A 22,177-nucleotide genomic window follows, 5' to 3' on the forward strand; every position below is an offset into this window, starting at 1 on the left:
AAATACTTCCATATACACTGTAACATTTACAAACTTTAACATTTACCATATTTTTAATGAGAATATTCTGGAAACAGGATACTTGCAGATGTAAAATTGAAAAACTGACAAGCTGCAGTAATCCTGTAGTGTGAAAACATACTCTAGGTAAACTTTACCTATGATTTCTATACCTGGTTGTTAAGAGTGTATTTAAATGTAAAGTAGATTCATATGTAAACACACCTCACATATTTTTAACTGATAGTAGGAACTTTTGTTAAAATATTGTCTGTTTATCTGACATATTCTACGTCATTACACTTATATAATCAATTTGACATATATTATTTCATAATCTTTTGACATTTCGTAATACATATAGTCAAATGATATAACGACAGTATTCATAAATAATACAAATATGTGTCCATTGTTTCCTTGTATAATGGAATATATTTCATATTTAAATGGAAACAATCCAAGTTTGTTTCCCTATTGTTAATTTTTTCAAAAGAAGATCAGTTGAATATATTGACCTTTTTTATCTAGTTAGCAAAATATACATTTATTAAACAATAAACAAAAGATTCTTTAGAATTTGAAAAAAAATATTTGAGGAAATATTATTTACGAAAGCCTTGTTCATATGTAATCAAGAACTTATTTTTATTAATTGTGAAGTTGAAAATATTCTTCCTGATTTATTTTAAAAAAAATGTTTATATTTTATATAAACCTGCATTAGTACACTCAATAGGTTTGCAAGAAATTGTTCATTTTCTTGACTTTTGACTTTCTTGGGCATTCTAGTAGGTTTTTGTAATGCACTCACTTTTAGTGTGGGAGGTCTTGATTCCTTTATGTGTCAAGTCATAACTTTAAAATTGTTTTGTGCATTCTTTTTCTTTAGCTAATATACTTAGTACTTAGGAGTACTGAGTGTATACGCTTATAACGATAATTCTCAGTAGGGTGATGTGTCTTACTTGCCAGACTAACTTTTTTTGCATAAGCATGTGTAAAATGTGACTCAGATGTACTGAGAGCAGGGAATATTCATTCCTCCATAAACATGTAATACTTGCCCTTAGATTTGAATCAGTATGAAGGCATTCTTAAATTGGAGGCTATAAACGAAGTTTATATTAACACTGGCCTAGCATTGCATCTTGACAATTTTATCCTTGCATGCATCTAGAGCCAAGGGAGGCAAGACCTTGGTCTTACTTTTCTGGCAATGGTAGCTAAACCAATTTATAAGACATCAAGTATTTATCTATTTTTTATAAGAATTTCCAACAAGGATCAATCTCAAGTTTTTATTGATTTTGACTAGTTCTATCTTTAATATCATGTGTTCCAAAAATGCTACTTAATAATGCTTTATCATTTTGGAAGTATTAGTGTAATATTTATTTATTTATTTCAGATGACTTCAGAGAAACTGCCTGTGTAAATATACTAAAGATAATATCTAGTCAAAATAGTTTGAATTCTTTAGAAGAAGTTAATAATAATGAACAAAATTCTTCAGAAGAAAAGGATCCCCCACAAACCCCAAAATCTACTGATACTGCCACAGAAACAAAGGAACCAGCTAGCACAGTATGTAGTAATCCAGAATGTACCAGATCTCGACCTGGTACCACTTCAGAGAATGTCTGTGTACATGTACAACCTCAAACTCCTGTAGATAAACCTAAAACTCCAGCAGGTTAGTAGTCAAGGGCACCAGTTTTTCAATACTGAATATGTATACAGCCACAAGTACCAGTCAGTGTAAAGTCATAGTATGTATGTGGTCTTGAAAACCACTCAATTTACAAATTAATAATTGTTTGCGAGATTGAGTTGATATAATAATTTTCTAATTACATATTGAAAGTAATTGTGCATTGAATTATAAATAAATTGTATTTCTTGTTAGAAAATAATGTTAAACGCATTAATTTATTGATTAAATTGGAAAATTGTTTCAGCCAGTTGAGCCTTGCAATTAGAAATTTTGTTTTTAGAGTATGCTCAATAATTTCTCAAAAATACTTTGCTCTTGGAGATAATTTGTTTTACAGCCAATCATTTTCATATTATTTCTATTTTAGTGCCAAGAATGCCTCCACAACCACCATTACCTAAAATACAGAATAAAAATAATAATAAGAAAAAGAAGATTTCAGTGCCAATTCAATGTCTAGAACGTGCCATGGTTCAATGTGAATGGTTGTTAATAGAACGAGAGCATGATGATATAGATCTCTCAGGAACTTTTGTAAGTAATATGTGTTGCCCAAGCTAGCTTTAATTGTATTTTTTTTCATTCAACTGTTGTGGTGTAAAAAACAGAATCCTAGCCTCTCCATCAATTCTGTAACCTACTGTTTGCTGGAAATTTAGGCATTTTTGGGAACTTATTGAAGGGATTGTCGATCAAATGACAGCCCCCTCTCTCTCCCCATCATAATATTTTTTGCAAGGATAAGGAAATAATTTTTGTAAGTGTCAAGCCTTGCATTAGCAATTATATCAGATTTTAAATCATTTTTAATAAGTCTTTATTTTGAATTACATTATTATTATATTTCAGAAATATGAACTAACCCAACAGCAGTGGGATGAACTCCTAAAGTGGTACTATCAACTTGTGTGAGTAACAAATATGATTAATTAGGTTGTATCATGTGCGTTGTTCTATGCTGTTTATTATTGTATCATATTTGTAACTAGTACTGTGGATTCACTAATATTCATTGGATACCAATTTTCGTGGATTTCGTGGATACAGGAGAACCACGAATTCACATGTTCAACGAATTACAAATTTTCTAAAAGAATGAGTGTAGACTTTGCCAAAACCACGAAATTAGATATCGACGTATATGTAAATTTTCCTCAAACCACGAAAATTGGTACCCACGAAAATAAATGAATCCACAGTATTTGTTTGAATACCATAGCAACATTTGCATGTTGCAAATAAGTTTTTTCATAAATATGTTTAGTTTGAGATCACCAAAAAAAAAATGTTATTTAAAATTATTAAGGCCAGGATTTTTTAATTTGTTGGTTTACGGATCTGCCGACCCGATTTTGCCGATATCCAGAATAAAAATAAAATTGGCTTTTCAGGCTTTTTTATTTTCGCCGACCCTAACAAATGCATTATCCCTGGAAAATAATTAAAATATCCTTTTCTCATGAAATGAAATGCATTTATCACTAACAGAAGTGTTTACACTTTCTGTTGTGAAAAAAATAAACTTCCAGTTTACGTTTCTAAAAATAGACAAATCAATTATTAATGACCTTGAAATGTCGTTTGCGCAAATAATTTTGCGGAACGAAACCCGTGTTTAAAACTAATTACACAATAAGTTTGTTTCCCTTATTTGTCATCAGTCTGTAAATTGCATGTTCTCATAGAAATAGACTTGTCCAAATGTGGACCGGTGGAAGTTCAAGACATCAAGTTTAAGTACTGAATTTTAACAAATCATTTGATATTTTCTTGTTTCATAGATAATAAAAAAATATAGTCCACAAATTATTAAACCTGATATTAAGTTTTTCCAGTGGACGAGTCTATTACGTTTTTGACACGAGTGTTGAAACTTATTTGCGTAGGACGTTTTTACAATTTTTTCTTTATCAGTTTTCGTGCTTATGATTATTTACCAAGTTTTAATTAAGAGCTACTGTCATGAATCTGTTATTCTTGTTTGTGAAATGACGATTTAATTTCGTCTTTGTCCGTGTACCCCCCCTTTTTTTACGGGAAATTATTAGACAGTCATGCGATGTTGGCAGATGTTTACAGTTGAGCAATAATATTTCATCAAACTAAAATTTAAGAATGATGACAAAATAGTATGACAAACAAATTATTAGATAGGTGAAATATATTTTTCTTTTGCATATCCATTTTCACTGTCTTGAAATATTTTTTTTCTTTATTTTTCCCGACCGACCGACCCGACTTTTTCATGGTAAAAATCCGTAAACCAACAAATTAAAAAACCGTGGCCTAATGTAATTAATAAGAATTTTTCTTCTCTTTTAGCAAAGAATTATAATTGAATAAATTTCAAGCTTGGTTACTCTTGATTATGTCATAGAGTCTGAAGAGTCATTGAAATGTCCATGCTGGACAATTTGACTAATACTTGTTTATTGATGGACATTTTACTGTTTTTTGAATAAGTGTAAGAATTTATGGTGATTGTCAATGATAAACTGACATCTGATGTTAGGGATATTTCCAAGAAACAGCCAATGTGTCAACACAAGCCTTTATATTCAAGTAAACATGTACTTTGAAGATATTTAGTGATACATGTATTAATTTATTTATATTTCAGTGATGAAGCAGTTATTCCCAACATCCCACAGAGTATGCTCAATGAAGTGGATCAAATGTTGAACCAAATCAAAACTAAGAAACCCCAGTTTGAACTTGATGGAATTAAGAATGTATGGATTGTAAAACCTGGTGCTAAATCAAGAGGCAGAGGTATGATTTACATATATATGTTAATAGATTTGCATATGATGATAGATTTACATATGATAATAGATATGAAAATGATTTAAAATTAATAAATGAATGTGTAAATTTAGCAACATTCTTTGTACTTTGAAAACGTTTCTGTGATTGCACTTACAAATTCTAAGTGAAAGAGAGGCCAAAGATACCAGAGGGACATTCAAACTGATAAGTAGAAAATAAAATGACAACACCATGGCTGAATAAGAAACAGACACAAAAAAACAATACTACACAAAACACAACATAAAAAACTAGAGCAACAAGAACATACCAAAAATTGGAAGTGATGTAATGAGCTTCGAAAGGGTTATGAGATCCTAATCACTTGTATTTAATAAAAAGCACCTATAGAAAAAGGCAAGTCGCTTGTGATTGATGTGTGAGTTAAAAACTTTGTGGAACTAGACCAGATATAAACAAGGATTAATCAAACAGTTTTGAAATAAATATGAAATATTTAGTTTTTTCACGAGAAGAGAAATATATTGGTTTAAAAAACTAAAAGATAACCACTTGAATGTATTTTCTAGGTATTGTTTGTTACAACAAATTAGAAGAAATGACAAAGTTAGTCAGTAGTCAAGTTGTGAGAAAAGACAATAAATATGTAGTACAGAAATATATGGGTAAGTTATACTGGACAATAAATCTAGATTATCAAATGTTAATAAAAAAAAAAACATATCATTAATATTCCTAGATTTCATGGGTATAGTGAACTATGAAAATAAGTGTTACTCCTAAATGGAGTTTGCTAAGCAGAGAAATAAGAAATACCAATTGTCTTGTCTCTGGTTTGATCCTTCTTAAGATTGATAATGCAACCTTCTTCCTTCTGCACTTCAGGCAAGTACACTACCTTAAGACAACAAAGGAAGTGCTAATTCAAAAGAAAAAGATCCACTGCCTTATGTATTTACTGTTAAAAAAGGGTGGAAGACACCAAAGCATTGATAGCAAAGTAAAAAAAAATATGAAAAGTCGAAGAAAGTCCTCAAAATGCTATCATATTACCATTACTAAATCAATATATATGGCATTTTCCACAATGTCTTTTTTGTTGCCTTTGGATTTTACATACACATGACAATATTATGATACTAAGTATACTATAAGTGCCAAAATTAGGAAGGAAAAAATAATGAAGTTTATTATTTACCCATTGGTTATTTATTTAATTTTTATTTTCAGAGCGACCATTATTGATATACAATACAAAATTTGACATTCGTCAGTGGTTTTTAGTGACAGATTGGAATCCATTAACAATCTGGTTTTATCAGGATAGTTATTTACGATTCTGTTCACAACAATATACATTAGACACTTTTGATGAAGCTATACATCTATCTAATAATGCAATACAAAAAAATTATAAAAATGGACCAAGAAGTAGTAAACTGCCGAATGATAATATGTGGACACATGACCAGTTTAAAGATTATATAAAGTAAGTTGATCAGTTTTTAGGCTGTTCCATACACCTTATCGCTATTTGAAATTTTACGGAAATATTTGTGATTTTAACTAATAGCAAAAAGGTGTATTTAAACTGTTACATAAGGTAATGAAAGGATTTTTTTATTCACTTTTTGATTAAAGAATATGTGATATTCACTATCAAGCCATGAACTAGGAAACACTTTTAAATTTACAAATTATTTCATCTTGTTAAAAAAATGTATTAATATTCCTGAAATTTGTATAATTGTGACGACAGTTACAAGGAGATTTAGCAATAGAAAATGGAATGCAATTAGTAATTTACAATCTATGATTTGTCATGTGTATAAATATAAAGAATATGTTGGAGGTATACCAATCACACAAGCAAAAAAGACATTTCAAGGTCAACATACTATCTTCAACAAACATCAATTCAATTTTAAATGATATGTATGAAATACACCTGCATAATTTTGATTTGAGATCTGTCTTTCACTGTTTTTATGAGTGTATTTGAAACAGTCCATGAAAAGATATTATTATGATTTTATTTTCAGCATGTTATTTTATTATCATAACAAAGGATTTTTTATTATGATTTTTAGGTCAAGAAAACTAGGCAATCTATGGGATGATGTGATATATCCAGGAATGAAGAATGCTATTGTTTGTGCTCTGTTGTGTACTCAAGATATTATAGAATATAGAAAGGTAAATTCATAAAGGAATTAAGTGTTTTCAGAAATTTTATTATTGGAAGTAAAATTTTTCATCAATTCACTAAAGATGATAAATTTCATTTCTAAATCATCTTTCAATGATCCTTTCATAAAAAAAAACCCATTATTTTATACTCTCAAAAAAAAAAATTATATTTTTTTTACACAGCAGTAAAATCGTTTCATTGTTAATATGCAACATTCGACTGTAAATCTGATGATAACTTTTGTTTGTAATATAGATGCCATACTGTTTTTTCAGTCCTCATTTGAATTGTATGGTGCTGATTTTATGCTGACAGAAGATTACAAGCCCTGGTTGATAGAGATAAATTCTAGTCCAAGTATGGAAAGCAGTACAGCCATTACATCAAGACTCTGTGCTAGTGTAATGGAGGACACGATGAAAGGTGCAGTATTTGTCTGTTGTTACAAATAAAGCAGTATAAGTGGAATTTTGCCTTGTGTAAAGCTTTTTAAAAAAAAATTGTTTTCCAAAAAATATAATTCCTTGCTTGATACTACATTTGTACTACAGAGGATGCTATTTGTAAGTCGGAAACAGTTCATGCTGTTTTGATCTGAACTAATTAGAAATATCTGAATATTTATTAATTTACAGAAAAGATACTGTCTGAAAAATACTAAAATCATGAGATGTTTACAAGTTTATATATTTCTTATTCTGATTAGATCTAAATACTTTTTTCATTATTACATAAGGCTATGTCCACAGTTAATGCTTCAATATTCATATTTTATTGTGATAGATATAATTGCTATTTGTTATTGTTTTGTTTGGCTAGATTTTACAGATGTTCTTCTAAATAGTCTAAACTCCTTTTAAATGAGTGTTAAGAAATTATTTTTTAGTCATATTATCATTGTGAGATTTTACCAAAAGCATTTCACAGATTTAATAGCAATTGATTTTGACAGGGGAGATAATTCAGTATTCTTTTTTTAACTTAATAAGAAATAGACACAAAAGATATTTTATTTTAACAATATTAACAATACTTCAATGAAAATTTAAGTTTTCATATGTATTCAATTTTGTGAGATTTAGATTTTCTGCTTCTGTTTTAATTTTTTTTTCTTTTTCTGAAATTGGGTTTTTGTGCAAGGGAGATAATTTTACATTAAATGTTTTGTGTTGTGTAATTAATGAGATATTTATCAGATGTACAGTAAGTAACACTATGGCATGATGGGTAATCGTAGATATAAGCTTCATATAACTTGTTTCATGTCACATATAGTATCATCCTATTTTATTATAGTATTTATTATCTAGTTATACTCCAGATGAACATGTCTCTAGGATATAATATTCTTCATTAAAAGTTGGTTTAGCAATGAGCATTTTAAAATGTAATGAGTTTTGTACCTGCTAAACCATCATATTTGTCTTCAAATGACAAATTCAAAACCAAAAAGACCCCAAGAAATATTAAATTCTTACTTATTTAAAGTTTATCAGTATATTGAACATGAACTTAGTTTCAAAAATAAATATATTTAGTTCATTAGAACACCTAGCAAGCAAGCAAACTTAACACTTAATTGTTCATTGCACATTCTAAGAAAGTTACGATGATAGGAATTCTTATCAAAGTTCCCTTCATTACATGATATTAAAAAATATGCTTAGCTTTGCATGTGACATGCATGTAATGAACATTTGTTGTCATTTTTAATTGCACATCATTGCAGTATATGCCTCAGTTTGAACACTAATTAATTTATTACAAATCAATGAAAAATAAATGAAATAAGATTTTCTATTAGCTTGTTATAGAAGAGGATAGCATGTTATAAGTGAAATTAAAATTAGACACCTTTGGTTATTTTTGTGGTCAAATTGCTGTCTTAATGAAGTACACCTCACATCTTCTTTAATAAAACATTGTATTTATTTAGAATATTTAGATCCAGGAGATTTGATATTGATTTGCCCATATTTTTAATGTCTTTTTTACTTTTATATATAATACATGTATATGGAAATAGTTTTCTTAATCCAATTATTTAGTGTTATCCCTTTTCATTACTCTAAACTTAGAATCACTTCAAAGATCAAGAAAACCCATATGTTCAATGCATGCTTCAATAGTGATTCTTCTTTTATATTGTTAAGAAATGTTGTGAGTTATAATATCTGTATTGATATTTAAATTAGATAAAAAAAAATCTTTTCGTAAATATTTATTACACCTTGGTGGAAGAAGCTTATTGGTTTGTCATTTTATGGAGGCATTTAGGACATATTTTTTTTACATATTTCACATGGTATTTCTAGCATCTTTTTTTTTTTTACTATAAATTTCTTAATATTTTTTATTTATTGTCCTAATGCAGTACAATTTATAAAACCATATATGATTGGATAATATCTTTTGTCAATTCCATGATTTAAAGTCAGATCAAGTCATTTGGCAACAATATTGCTTAATTGTAGGAATCATTTTTCTGGACATTTTAGACATCTATTTTGAACATATTACTAATATTGCATTACAGTAGGAATAACATCACTGTGATGGATGAGTTGCCACAATCAATTTCAGATTTGACAGTGGTATCTTTTCAATCACGGTCATGTTTATAATATAATTAAATTTTATAATTCTCTTTAGAAGAGTTAAGTTTAGATATGTTATTAGGTACATACCAATGGTTTAAAGCTTTCACTGTACTTGTATTAGATAACATTATGAAATATGGCAAGTCAAATACCTCTTTGGATGCCCTTGAAATTTTGTATGCCTTTCCCCAAGTTTCAAGGAAATTCAAACTTTACCCAAGGTATTTTGACGATTTTATACTTAACTCAGTTTGTTCAGCAATCATATTTTAAATTTTAAATGAGTAATTAAGGCGGCATTTTGTTCTCATGTTTATAATTGATATTTTTATCTTTACAGTTGTGATTGATAGAAAGTTTGACAGGAATTGTGATATTGGGAGATTTGAGTTGGCTTATAAACAGCCCCTGGTAACAGTGCCCCCATACATAGGGATGAGTCTGGCAGCAGAGGGACAAGCCATTAAGAAACCAAGCTTTATACGGCGAAGCATACAGGACAGTAACCATGGTAATAATGACTCTTCGTCCAGCAATGCCAACTGTACTCCACGTAGACAGCCATCCAATGCTGTGACGTTTAGTAGACGTCCCCAGAGTGAAATTTTGGACCAGAGTAGTAATAAGCATGGGTCCAACTCTGCTCCTGTCAAACTTGGTAAGTCAGCAACTGATAGTCGTGTCAGTCAGTCTAAACAATCATCACAACAACAGTCTAAAACTATTATCAACAACACAGAAAAACCTTCCAGACCAGAGAAGTCATCCAGTTATACAATACGTTCCAGTAGCCACTCAGATGTTGTCAGTGTCAAGGCCAAAGAACAGAATATACCTCCATCCCCACCTGTGCCAAAACTGGAGAAGTCTGCGGCTATTCCAACTGCTAGTATCATGCATTATACTCCAACCAAAATGGTTTCGAATACATCTTGTTCAACGAATTACTCCATTCCAAACTTAGGTGATAATAGACCAAACCTTACTGTAAACAACGTCGAGTCCACAGACTTAAAGACAATCAAACCAGCATTATCCTCAAGTACCATCGCATCTAAAGGTAACGCAGAAATAGATATGGTTTACAAACTGGCTGCTTTTCCTCCAAATAAGCCGCCAAGAACAAGAAAAAGGATACATCAACATCGTCCTTTGGGACATCAGATACGTAAACCAAAAGAAATATTTAAGAGGCCAGAGGTTATGATCACATTTCCCCAAGTTCCATATGCTAGTGTTAATGTCAGTATTAAGGGGTTGTCTTCACCTAGATTGAAGTATTTCAATTTGAGGAGAGAAAGTGAAGATATATACCGATCTGACTTAACACCTGTATCAATACCCTAATTTATTTTCAGGGTGAAAAATGTTTGATTCATAATGCTTTTGATTCAGGGAGCCATTTTGTTTGGATTCAGTTTTAGGCAAAAATCATTCAATGTAATATATTTCATTTTGGTGAAAAGGATAAGTGTTTGTATATACAGTTTTTTTTTATTTGTATGATAAATGCTTAAACTTTTGTTCTGTGAATTTAATATTTAAATGATTTATTCTTGTATTGATACAATTCAGTTACTTTTGGTACATTGAATCAGGAGTTACTGAAAAAATGATTGACAGTTGACTAAATTCAAATACTATATATTTTCTTATAAATTTTACCTTTATTATCTCAGATTTTATTTCTGTAGATTTTTAATGTTATTACATGTGTACAAAGCTTCAGACTATATAACAGTAGGATAAATTAATTAATAGTTTGGCTTTTCTACCATTTATAACAGGTTATTTACCCTACAGTGCTAGAGTAGAATTCACTCCCCTGATTAGAGTTCACTCCCCCTGTTTAGAGTTCACTCCCTTCATTATCTATTTTTCTTAACTTTTCTTTTTACATAACATCATTTGAGAAATTATATCACCACTTTTGCTAGAAAACACTTTGGTGTCATATTACTGTTTGGAGTGCACTGACTTTGGTGTGGGAATGACACAAAATCCTTCCATCCCTAAGTTAATTTGTTCGAAAAAAGGGGGGATAATAATCCTAGAAATAAATCTATGAATCCCAAATTTGGACTATGATTTCAGTTATGGATTAATGTTAAGAAAAATGTGGTTACCCAATTTGCAGCTAAAATACTTGAGTGTGTATTTAGTGCATATAAATTTATTTTGCTTGCTTGTTATTTAAATGTAAATGTAGAAACTAACTTGGTTTTTTGGGGGCATTTTTTTATGGTCAATGATTTGATTGGCCAATGTTAATCATTACTGCTCTTTTAAATGTTATTTGACAAAGAGATGTTGAGCTTATGGTCCATATAGCAAACAAGCAAACACAACTTCATTGTTCCTAGTTAGGCACTCAAATTAATATGATGTAAAGAATAAACATGCCTTTAAAGAACTATACAGAAAATCTTAATTGACTCAAAACTTTTAAGCCATACATCAGCAAAATCATAGGGTACTGTAAGGATTGCACTCAAATATTTCATCAAATATTTGAAATTTGATAAATCTTTTATAAAAAGAAGCTACAAAGCTGGATCTGTGAATTTTCCCTTAAGACCCTTATTTTTCTGACTCTAACTTGGGTCTTCTCTAATATTTGTTCTAACATTTCTTTCAAAATAATTATTAAAAAAGGGAAAAAGAATAAAAAAAATTGCTTAAAGTAAATTTTTCATCTTTAAATTTAAATCTGTCACAAAAATTACAACAAAATTAATATTCATCTCTAAATGAATCCTGGAAACATTTTTTCAATTCTAAATACTATTATTTGAATTTCTATTCCTCTCAGTAAAATGTCAGTAAAATGTTAATTTTAAAACCAATTCCATCTAGCATTGTAGGGTTTTTAATCAGAATTATTTAACAACTTAGGACTTTAATAACTAAGAAAATATATTTTTGACATCACAAAATATAATGAAGGAAAACAGAACTGGAGAAAAATGGAAGAAACAAGTGTGTTCATTGAAACACTATGTGATGAAAAGCCAAACAGGAAACAGAAGTTTGTAATACATTTAAATAAGACATGTATGTACTGACTTTGATGTCAAGAATTATTTATTTGAAGGCAAACGTCGACGTAAGAAAGGACAGTCATCGGGAAGCAGTTACTATACATTTCAGCAGTTTCCACGTCATCCAATCAAATTACATCTAACGAAAGCTTATATCCCAAAACTTCCAGTCATTAAGGTCCATATTGTTAACCATGGTAGTCCAAGTGTTGAGTTTTAATGGTGAAGGTATAAATATTAACCTCTGGTATGCTGATTTTCGGCTTTATGACCACATTTACGCACCCAAGTATTATATAGTCAACATAAATATATCGCATGTGGTGAAGGTTTATGGCACATTCTTGGCATGTTATCATCACAACATTTCTCAGCTAATATTAATATTGTGGAATTGCATGGTTGTATACTTGTAGAGGTCGGTGCATGCGTTATTCTGCATTAGGGTGATGGTGCTTGCTAGATAGACATCAATTATTGTTGTTTCATTCTTGGTTTCTTCTTCTGTTGTTTTTTCTTTCTTTTCTTTTATTTCGTGTCTTTTTCTCATCATATGTGTATTTGCTACTGTCTTTTTCATGAACAGTAAAGCTAAGAACATAGCTAGAGGTCATTTTGTATCTCCTATCCTCATTTTATGCTTGAAAATTGTGTTACCAAAAGACAAAAGCTGCAAATATTTACCATATTTTAGCTTAATTCATGTAATATTAATACCCTTACAAGAACATCAACAGCTATTCAAGCTAATCATTCAGTTAATTTAACAATTTCCCTAAATTAGAAATTCATTCATCTTTTGGTAATTTGACAAAGGAATATTAGAACCATTAGTTAGTTTTGACCAGTTGTCAGTTTGTTCTCTGTCCTTATTTGTAGACCCTAAAGGACTATCAGTAATATCAATATTCAGAATCCTCAAATGATGACAAAGTTTCACCATTGGTTGAATATATATTGTTTTGTATATTATTAACCAATCAAATGTTTTACCGGTAGTCCTTTTTTTTTTTTTTTTTTAAATATTACCCATAGTGCTCTACATAGTGGAATATTGACTTGGTAAGATGGTTTTATGTGGTACAGTTTTATGTCTGTAGCTCTTTAGTGTTGTCTGTCATTTCTGTATCAGTTGTATTATTGCATGACAAGTTTTTGATTTGTACATATAGGAATATTGGATGCATTTAGTTTCTAAGTGCTTTCTTTATATTTATTGGTCCATGGTCTGCATATCAAAATTCTTTTAGTTCTGACTATTTGTCTGTTTTGTATGTAAACTTTTCTCCTTATAAAGCTTAAGGAAATAAGAATTTCTGACTTAGGCCTCTGTGAATATCAGTTTTCACGCTACTTTGGAACAAACATTTTATCTTCATCTTGGGAACATATTTGTTTATATGCATATCTATATATTTTCATTTTCTTTGCTACATTTCTTTGCCTAGTGATTTATAAGCTAGTAGATGTTAGCAAAGTTACGAACGACCTTGGTGAAGGGTATTTAGTATCTGAAGGGGAAAATACCTGTATCAAAAACTTTACCTTTAATAGCTTGATGTAACCTTTGACCTTTTAAACTTTATCTTTAACCATTGTAACATTCTTGTCTTATTAACCAAAGGAGAAGCTGCCAGTTTTGTTGTGTTATGCTTCAGACTAGTTTTTTACTGCAAAACTAAAAAAATCAAAGTTTCAAAATTGATTTTTTATTTGAATTTTAAATGATTGACTTTTTGGGAAAATTTCCGAGTTGTTTTTATTCCAAACCTCGAATTTTATCACACTTTCATATTGAAAGATTAATTATGAAGTTATGCAGTTATATAACAACTTTGAAGCAGATCTAAATATTGCTTTCACTTTTGAGCTTGAAAAGAACAACAATATTTGAATGCATGGATGTTTAAGAAAATGGGTTAACACTTGTACTCTGTACACTACTGTGTATTCATTATTGTTATTCGTAAGATTCTAATTTTTGTGGGTTTTGTGGGTACAGGTGAACCACGAATTCAAATGTTCAACGAATGACAAAATTTTATAAGCCTTGTTTCAGAGATTGGCAAAAAACCCAATTTGAACTGAAATGAGAGCCAAAATTACATCTATCCACAAATATTGTTGTTCATTTTATTAATATCTATATAATTATGCATTATTTGTATTAATAACCTTTAAACCAACATTTACATTTTCAGTGTTTCTAACCATATACTGTTTGTTGTTGTCTGCCTATATTCACTCTATGTCAATGAAACTACATGTAGTACTTAAATATTTGGTATTCAAGTGATAAGTATATTTACAGATAAACAGGAATTGAACACAAATATCAAGTAACATTTAAGTTCAGCAGCCTGGTCAAGGTCAATGTAGTATATATTTTGAGTGCTCACCAAAATGGTACCTATATTCAGAAAGACTCCAAATACATTAGATATTGTTAAAGGACCAGCTGCAGTCCGCCTCTAAATCTTGGACTTTCTAGTTGTATTGATGACCCATTGGTGGCCTTTGTTGGTGTCCAGCTCTTTGGGTGGATAGTTGTCTCTTGACACATTCCCTGCTTCCATTGTCAATTCTGATCTTTGAGTATTAACATATTTTGTTTCCACTCATCACTTATTTTTTCAAAGATTTTGATAAAGTAATTGACCTTTACTTATTATTCTGATGTCGCACGATTATTACTAATTATGAATACTTTGTCAACATCAAATTTAACTTTAATCCTTACTGTTTATACTCCCATGAAAGAGGGGGGAGTATAAACTGAGAATAACTTAACAGTTTAAAAGAGAAAAGTAGAAAAGTTATTGTTTCTTGGTAGACCTTGATTTTAAAAGTCTTAATAATTTGGACAAATATAAAAAAAAAAATCACCTTCTACCTCCCTCCCACCCACCTTTTTTTCACCTATATTTTTTTCAATTCAAGCTTTTTTTAACTAGTTAATACATGCTTAAACTGAAAATTCATTTCAATAATTCCTTTGAGCATTTTCTCATTTTCTCATTTTAACTAAGGTGTCTGACCAATTATAATAACTAAAAAGGCCTTAATTCTCACCCCAACCATTTTCTTTAGCAAATAAATTTAAAAAATACAAACACTTTCATTTTGATTTCCTGAAATTTCTTTTACTTTTCACAAATAAGGCAAGTTTTAAACAATGTGTATAAAACTATAAGATTCTCCGTTTCTTTTTTATAAGGTTAAGTTTCAGATACCTTAGTGTGTGGTTGATATGTTCATTCTTTTAACTATCGTGTCATACATTTTGTTTCTTTGGTGATTTGAAAGAAAAAGCTCTAGGGAAGACTTTCTTTCTATTAGTGGCTTTTTCCATCATTTGTTCACTCTTCTCATACTTGATTTGATCCCAAAGTTGGGGAAAAAAATAACAACTCAGGTGCAAATACAAAAATTGTAAGTACTTTATAAAGCTCTAAGGTGGTACCAAACACCTTGACTAAAATTAATTCAGCTCGTTTAATTTTCATAAAATTTTGACAAAATATTTATTTTGACCCTGTTACAAAAATATCAAAATTTAAAAAAATTTAAAAACAGACACATTATCAGAAAAAAATTGATAAAGATGGCAGTTTGACAAACACTTACTTTGATCATTTAGAAGCTTCATATTTTCCTAGAAATATAATGTAATTAAAATGTTAAGCTGATTTTACAGAGTTATCTCCCTGTAGTGTTATGTACCACCTTTAGAAATGTTTTCACACATGCTTGATTAAATATTGATTTCAGTTATACTTTTATTAAGAACTATAATTATGAATGAGTGTTACTTGATATTTGTTTAAATTAGGAAGTGAAAAATTACATATTGTTAAGAAAAAAATTATTAGAATGCATGTAGTATTATTTTATTTACATTCTCTGAATAATAACAATTTTGTAATTTTCTTATCACATACCCGCAGAAAAAGAAGAAAATTATGTATATTCTTTTACATACAAAGCAAAAAAAGAAATGCTTTCATGTATTTAACAACTAAGGATACAGGCAAGCTTACACTAAACTGATCAAGGCTATAAATTGATTACCAGTATGCTATATTTGGTCATTTTTGATTGAATTATGTTTGGTATATAAAGCCTTTTAACCAAATTTGTCATGTTTCGAGGAATGATCTAAGGGAGGTAATTTTTATTCTCTTTTAGCAAACCAGGGATGATTACTCCAAATTTCTGTTCACAAAACATTTTGTCAAAACTTTTTCAGTGTGTTGTCTACCAACTAATTAAATAAATTAACAAAGTTCTGTTAGTAGTGGTCACATTTGTAAAATTAGACTCATCAAATCCCTGTACATAAGTTGTGCTTTAAATGGGTTATTTTTTCCTGAGAAATTAAAATACATTTACATAGATTCCTCCATAACCATTTTTGAAAATCCTGTAACGTCCAACTGCATTCTTGAAAAGGAGTTCTATTTTCAGTGAATAGTTTTCAAATGACTTACCATTATACATGTATAACCATCCTTTGATTTCTTGTTTAGATTCTTAAACTTTAGTCTGACTTTTTCTTTCTCTCTTATTTAACCATTTAAAATTTAATGAAGCTGTAAGTTTTAAAATTAAATTCAACTCATCCACTTGTTATACAAATGCAAAAATTAAAAATTAAAATTGGACCAAGAATCCATTTTTGTCATCACATCTGATTTGCAGTAAAATATCAATAATAGGAGAAAAAAATTGCAACTTTTACCATCCACAAAATGGTCTAATAAAATGTCACATTGATAGGTATTTAGATGTAATTGAGTGAACTTTTGATCTGTTGCCCCCCCTTTTATCTTCGAAAAAATGAAACAATTTTAACCGCACAAGATAGATTGAATTGTGTTGATATCTTTTCCTGTTGAAATATATCTAGCAGTGTAAGGGTTGGAAAACTTGTGGTTTGAAGTTTCAGAATGCCATGTTCAAAACACAAAATGAAGAAGGACAACAAGGCAATACTCATTTTATGGTACATGTACTTTGGGAGTAATAAATATTTAAGGAATCTGAGCTCTTAGAAGCTTTATATTTTTTTTTCATATATTAACTTCTATTTTTCAAAAGAAATTATTTGATTATGCTTGGTTCTTTTGGCATATTGTATTCTTGACATTAAAGAATTGCTATCAGTATATATTACCCTAGATGTCCTTCTCATTTTTGTGTTTTATTTATGATACTTCAAACTTTGTGATTGCTGACAGTGAGTGTATAGCTTAGCCTGTATATTTATACACAAAATAAAGTGTGTTTAACAAGTTTAGAAATGTATTTTTATTTATTTTAACACAGTAACAGATATCTCAGCTCAAATATTTATACTGAAATTTTAAGACTGTCAACACATTTTTGCAATAAGTTAAAAAAAAATCATATTTATTTAACAAACTTTTTAATAATGAAAAAAAAATGAATAGATTTCAGGCGAAACTGAGAATGGACAAATAATTTATGTGTTTTGAACTTTAAACATTTTTTTCCCCTTTGTTGACAGTTTTAAAATTGATATATGATTGTTTAACCATTGATTGATTTTAACCTTTGTGTCAGCAATAACTAACAGCATCATTTTCTCAACAGGTTTAAATCCCTTCATCGATGGTAGCTGGGCTAGGACATGTTCTCAATGTGGAGGTGGAATGAATTTACGTCTAGAAAACTATGATCCTAATTGTAAATGTCGGCAAGACAGTGTGTATTTTCCGTCTTCAAAATCTTCTACTGGTAGTGTAAGAGGCTTTCATCCAAAGAGACCAAAAAGTAGCTACACTTCACGTCCAGCTAGTGGTTTATCAGTTAGCGGGCACGGGTCTGCTTCTAATCTTGCTATTACCTCTGCTCGTAATGATAAGACCTTGTTGCGGTATACAGATGGAGGAATTCAGAGACCTAATTCACCACAGTTATATGTTGGTGGTAGTCCACTTCCAAAAATTGTACGACGATATATTGGTCGTCGAGCTATGCCTTGTCATGAACTATCTTCTGGGTACCCTTCAACTTCATCTATATACATTGACACATCTCAGATTCGTAATCCATTATCCATTATATCACACGGTATAGGTTACAGATGATACAGGAAACCAGTATGAATGGTCCCCCTTTACATGAACTGAAGGTTCAACTGTGAACCAATAATAAGTATGAACTGCACTTGTTTTGAAATAAAGGTTCACAAGTTAATTGTGTTTTTTTCTGATGTGATAAGTCATTGCTAGTCACATATTTTTTTCTCATTCAAGTTTTTTATAAGATGTAATAAGAACAGCAGAACAAAGGTTTGTGTATATTATTTAAGCAATTTCACTTTTAAAAAGTGTGTTTTTTCCCTTCTTTTATAAAGGAAAGTTTTGTACTGATCAAATGAACTTTTAGAACTGTTTTAACAAGTTTTGGTTCTTCCGTAGGAGTAACACTATAGGTCAGAGGTATATACATTTTATAACTGCTTGATCCCAACAATCATGTTTCTGTTACTATAAGATCAATGTTTGAAACAAGTAAGGGATTTTTGTATTCAATTTTGTAATATCTTTGTATGGCATTGAAGATTTGAAATATAATTTTGTAATGGTATACATAGATTTCTAGTGAGGAGATGAATTATTTCTATTTTTGTCATTTACTAACTGTGATTTGAGTTACCTCAGGCTAAGATGATCTCAGAAAACTGTATTGTGCCAAGTAATGAAATTGAGATCCATTTTGCTTTCCATTTATTCTGAATGAATCTCCCCTTTTAATGTTTTCTGACTCTAAGAAGAGATGAATTAAGGGTGTTTGAAATATAAGCAAAAAACAGGCAATTGTAAATTTATAAAAAAAAAATAGATATAAAATCATAGATCTGTCCTTTCAAAACCTTTGAAGAAAGTATAATGTCTATGTTTTTTGTTTAGACCAATTAAAAAGTGTTTTATTAAATTTCATATTTCAGATGTATTGGAATATATTGTAAGGATAAAAGGTGTACTATTTTCCATATCTGTTTCTTGGCCATATCTGCATTTATTATTTAAAGGGTCAAAAACATTGTTTGAAAAAAGAACAAAATATGGAAAGGACATGACTCATATATCAATATGTTAGTGCCAAACATTTTTTCCTGCTCATTGTTTTATTTGTTATAGAGATTCCTTTTGATATGTAAATCTATACACTATAACTAATACATATATCTATTGTTGTTGAAAACCGTAGCATCACCTCTAGATGTCTCTTTATTTACTGTGTTGTTGGGCTGCTGTCTCTTTGACATATTCAATGTTCGATATGTTTCAACATGCTAAATAATTATGTAGGAGTTTTTCAGGATGCATGCAATTTTATATTCAAATTTGGGCACTACAGCTAATGAAGACCATCAGGTCAAAAGGGGATGTTACTTCCTAAATGTACTTATTCTCAAAAAAATCATTTGCCAGTAGGATAATGAAACTAAAAAAATGTAAATTCAGTGACAGTACCCAAAAATGGAAATTGTATCACAAATTAGAGCCCAGTATCACTTTAAAACAAATTTCATTTGACATTAATTTCTTTGTGTCAGGATATTTTGGAGGTTTGTCACATCAGGCCCTCACAAATAAAGCTTGACAGGTATATTTTACGAAGATCAGATCAATGTTAAATCTTCAAAACATTTTAGTTAGGAAAGTAAATTTTCGCCTCAGCTGTTTATTGTTTTTTTTTGTTCTTGGACCTTTATCCAGAAATGTGTAAGGCATTTACTTTTGATTTTAAACAACACATATTCTGTCAGTCTTGAAGGTGCCTGATTCATTTGTGTCTTTATTTTATTTTACAAGTATTATTTTTGAATTACAAGCTACCTGCTATTAAAGAGCATATAGCCATTTAATGTAATGTTTTATGCTTCATTGATAAAGTATATGCCAATGTTTGTTATGAAAATTATTCAAACTTGGTATTTGGTGTAGGATCATGTTTACTAAATTGATCACTGCGACCTATATTTCATACATCACTGACTTTTATAGAAAAATATTTTTAATGTCAAAATGTTTGGATATGACAATGGTTTTCTTGTTATTGTGGCATTGTAATTTTATTTATTGCTTATTTGTTATATGCCTTGTTCAGTTTTATAATCACTGTGTGATTTTGTTATATGTTTTTGCTGTCTGCATTCCTATTTTTTTATGAGATGGGAGATACTTCCCATTTGTTGAGGAGTTGTGGTAAAAAGAATAAAGAAGATACCAACAAATCAGGGTATTCACCGTACATAGTTTTTATGGAGAAAATAGTATTTTAGGCTTGTGAATGAAAATTTATCCCCAAAAGCCCACAGAAGATTAAGTAAGTTTGTGAATAATTAAAAAAAAAAGTTAAAATATAGCAGAAAAATCTGTGCTAAGATGGGAGATAACTCTCTTGAATCTGTGAAGCCGGAACACATATATTCCAAGTAAAAGATAGGGTAATCAAGTATTGAGCCAATTGGGGGAAACAAGGAGTTTACTAAAATTTTATTCTTTAAGGGCAAATTGCTCACAGATAATAAAAACTATATTCCAATACTGTTATTTAAGCTCTTTTGTGGTTTTTGTCGTAACAACTGGCGAAATATTAAAAAAAAAACACTAGTAAGTTTTCTAATTTCTGGTCAGTTTTAATTCAAACATGGTTGGGTTTTTTTTAACTTAAGCAGACATTTTTTCATTATAAAATACCTATCTTAAATTGCATTTTGAATTATTTGGTGATAATTTGAGTGGTGCTATGTTTTTCTGCTGAATATAATATAATTTTGTTGACTATAATATATTTAAAGTCACTGTACAAATTCCAGCACACTTTTGACTATTATTATATATTTTTTACTTTATATCTATTATAAATAATTTATTTTTATATTCCATGCTCAAAATTGGCACAGCCTCAATAGTTATTCGTTATGAAATACTTTTAAGTTTCAGTTTTAAATCTCTATATAGTTTTTTACCCACATTAAAAAAATTATAATTTGCAAATCCTTTACATTCTTTATTTTATCTTTATAATGAACCCCAAAAGTATCTTCTACAATTTACTTTGCTTGTTCAAAATTCATTGAAAGTATCTCCAATATAGTAAATTACTGTGTTTCAACACAGGACCGACAACTGAGTTGGAGACAAGAGTCAACTGTACTGGGAAACATAACTAATTAATGTGAAGGAATTTTCTGTATCCAAACCATTAATTTAACTCCGGCTTGATTCTAATCAGATTTTCTAAAACATATTAGCTATCATTAACCAAATATCTTAAAATTTATTTTGCATTTTAATTGTTTTAGTACATTGAAAGGACTAAAATTTGGGTTTTCATATTGTCTATACTTTTTTCATAAAAGAATTTTAATTGTGTTTTATGTTTATAATTTACACTATATTTTAATAATTGCACACCAGTTTGATTTAATACAAATACAAAAATTGTAAAGCTTACATTTTATCATTTTGTCATCAAGGAAGACAATCTGTGACCCAAAAGGGATGATTGTTATTCTTGCATTACTGCAGTTCTATACACTGGAGGGTACACATCTTCATGTACACAGCACTGAAAAATACCATCGAAACTTCATTATATCATTTCAAAGTTTGGGATTGTACTTTAGTGCTTAAATGTTATGGCTTCAGGAGAAAAGCTGACAGAAAACCGTTTTAAGTTTGTTTCTTTTTAAATCATTAGTTGTGGCATGTTGTTTTATCTTTGTTGCAAGATTTCAGTATTGAATATTGAAATTAAACTTACATAAATACATTTGTATTTATAAATTTAAAGTTTTTCACTGTTGTGAAGGGTATGT

The 22,177-nt window shown here is 29.6% G+C and overlaps 1 protein-coding gene across 10 annotated transcripts in view; it reads left to right on the forward strand.

Annotated features, from left to right (window-relative positions):
* Positions 1-20,963, forward strand: part of LOC134725873 (tubulin tyrosine ligase 3-like) — a 54,453-nt gene extending 33,490 nt beyond the window's left edge. For 4 of the 10 annotated variants that reach the window (XM_063590171.1, XM_063590119.1, XM_063590128.1 and 1 more), the window contains 10 exons: positions 1,412-1,696; positions 2,085-2,251; positions 2,567-2,625; positions 4,338-4,489; positions 5,056-5,151; positions 5,717-5,975; positions 6,577-6,682; positions 6,953-7,100; positions 9,618-10,337; positions 17,935-20,963. In XM_063590171.1, the coding sequence (XP_063446241.1) occupies positions 1,412-1,696; positions 2,085-2,251; positions 2,567-2,625; positions 4,338-4,489; positions 5,056-5,151; positions 5,717-5,975; positions 6,577-6,682; positions 6,953-7,100; positions 9,618-10,337; positions 17,935-18,431 (2,489 nt within the window). In that variant the 3' untranslated portion in view covers positions 18,432-20,963. Of the gene's footprint in view, positions 1-1,411; positions 1,697-2,084; positions 2,252-2,566; positions 2,626-4,337; positions 4,490-5,055; positions 5,152-5,716; positions 5,976-6,576; positions 6,683-6,952; positions 7,101-9,617; positions 10,338-12,371; positions 12,566-17,934 lie in introns of all 10 variants that reach the window. The other 6 variants (XM_063590155.1, XM_063590190.1, XM_063590163.1 and 3 more) reach the window with 6 other exon arrangements.
* The last annotated feature ends 1,214 nt before the right edge of the window (positions 20,964-22,177 follow it).

Source organism: Mytilus trossulus, chromosome 1, assembly GCF_036588685.1.
Source record: "Mytilus trossulus isolate FHL-02 chromosome 1, PNRI_Mtr1.1.1.hap1, whole genome shotgun sequence".
In the NCBI taxonomy this organism is placed as follows: Eukaryota; Metazoa; Mollusca; class Bivalvia; order Mytilida; family Mytilidae; genus Mytilus; species Mytilus trossulus.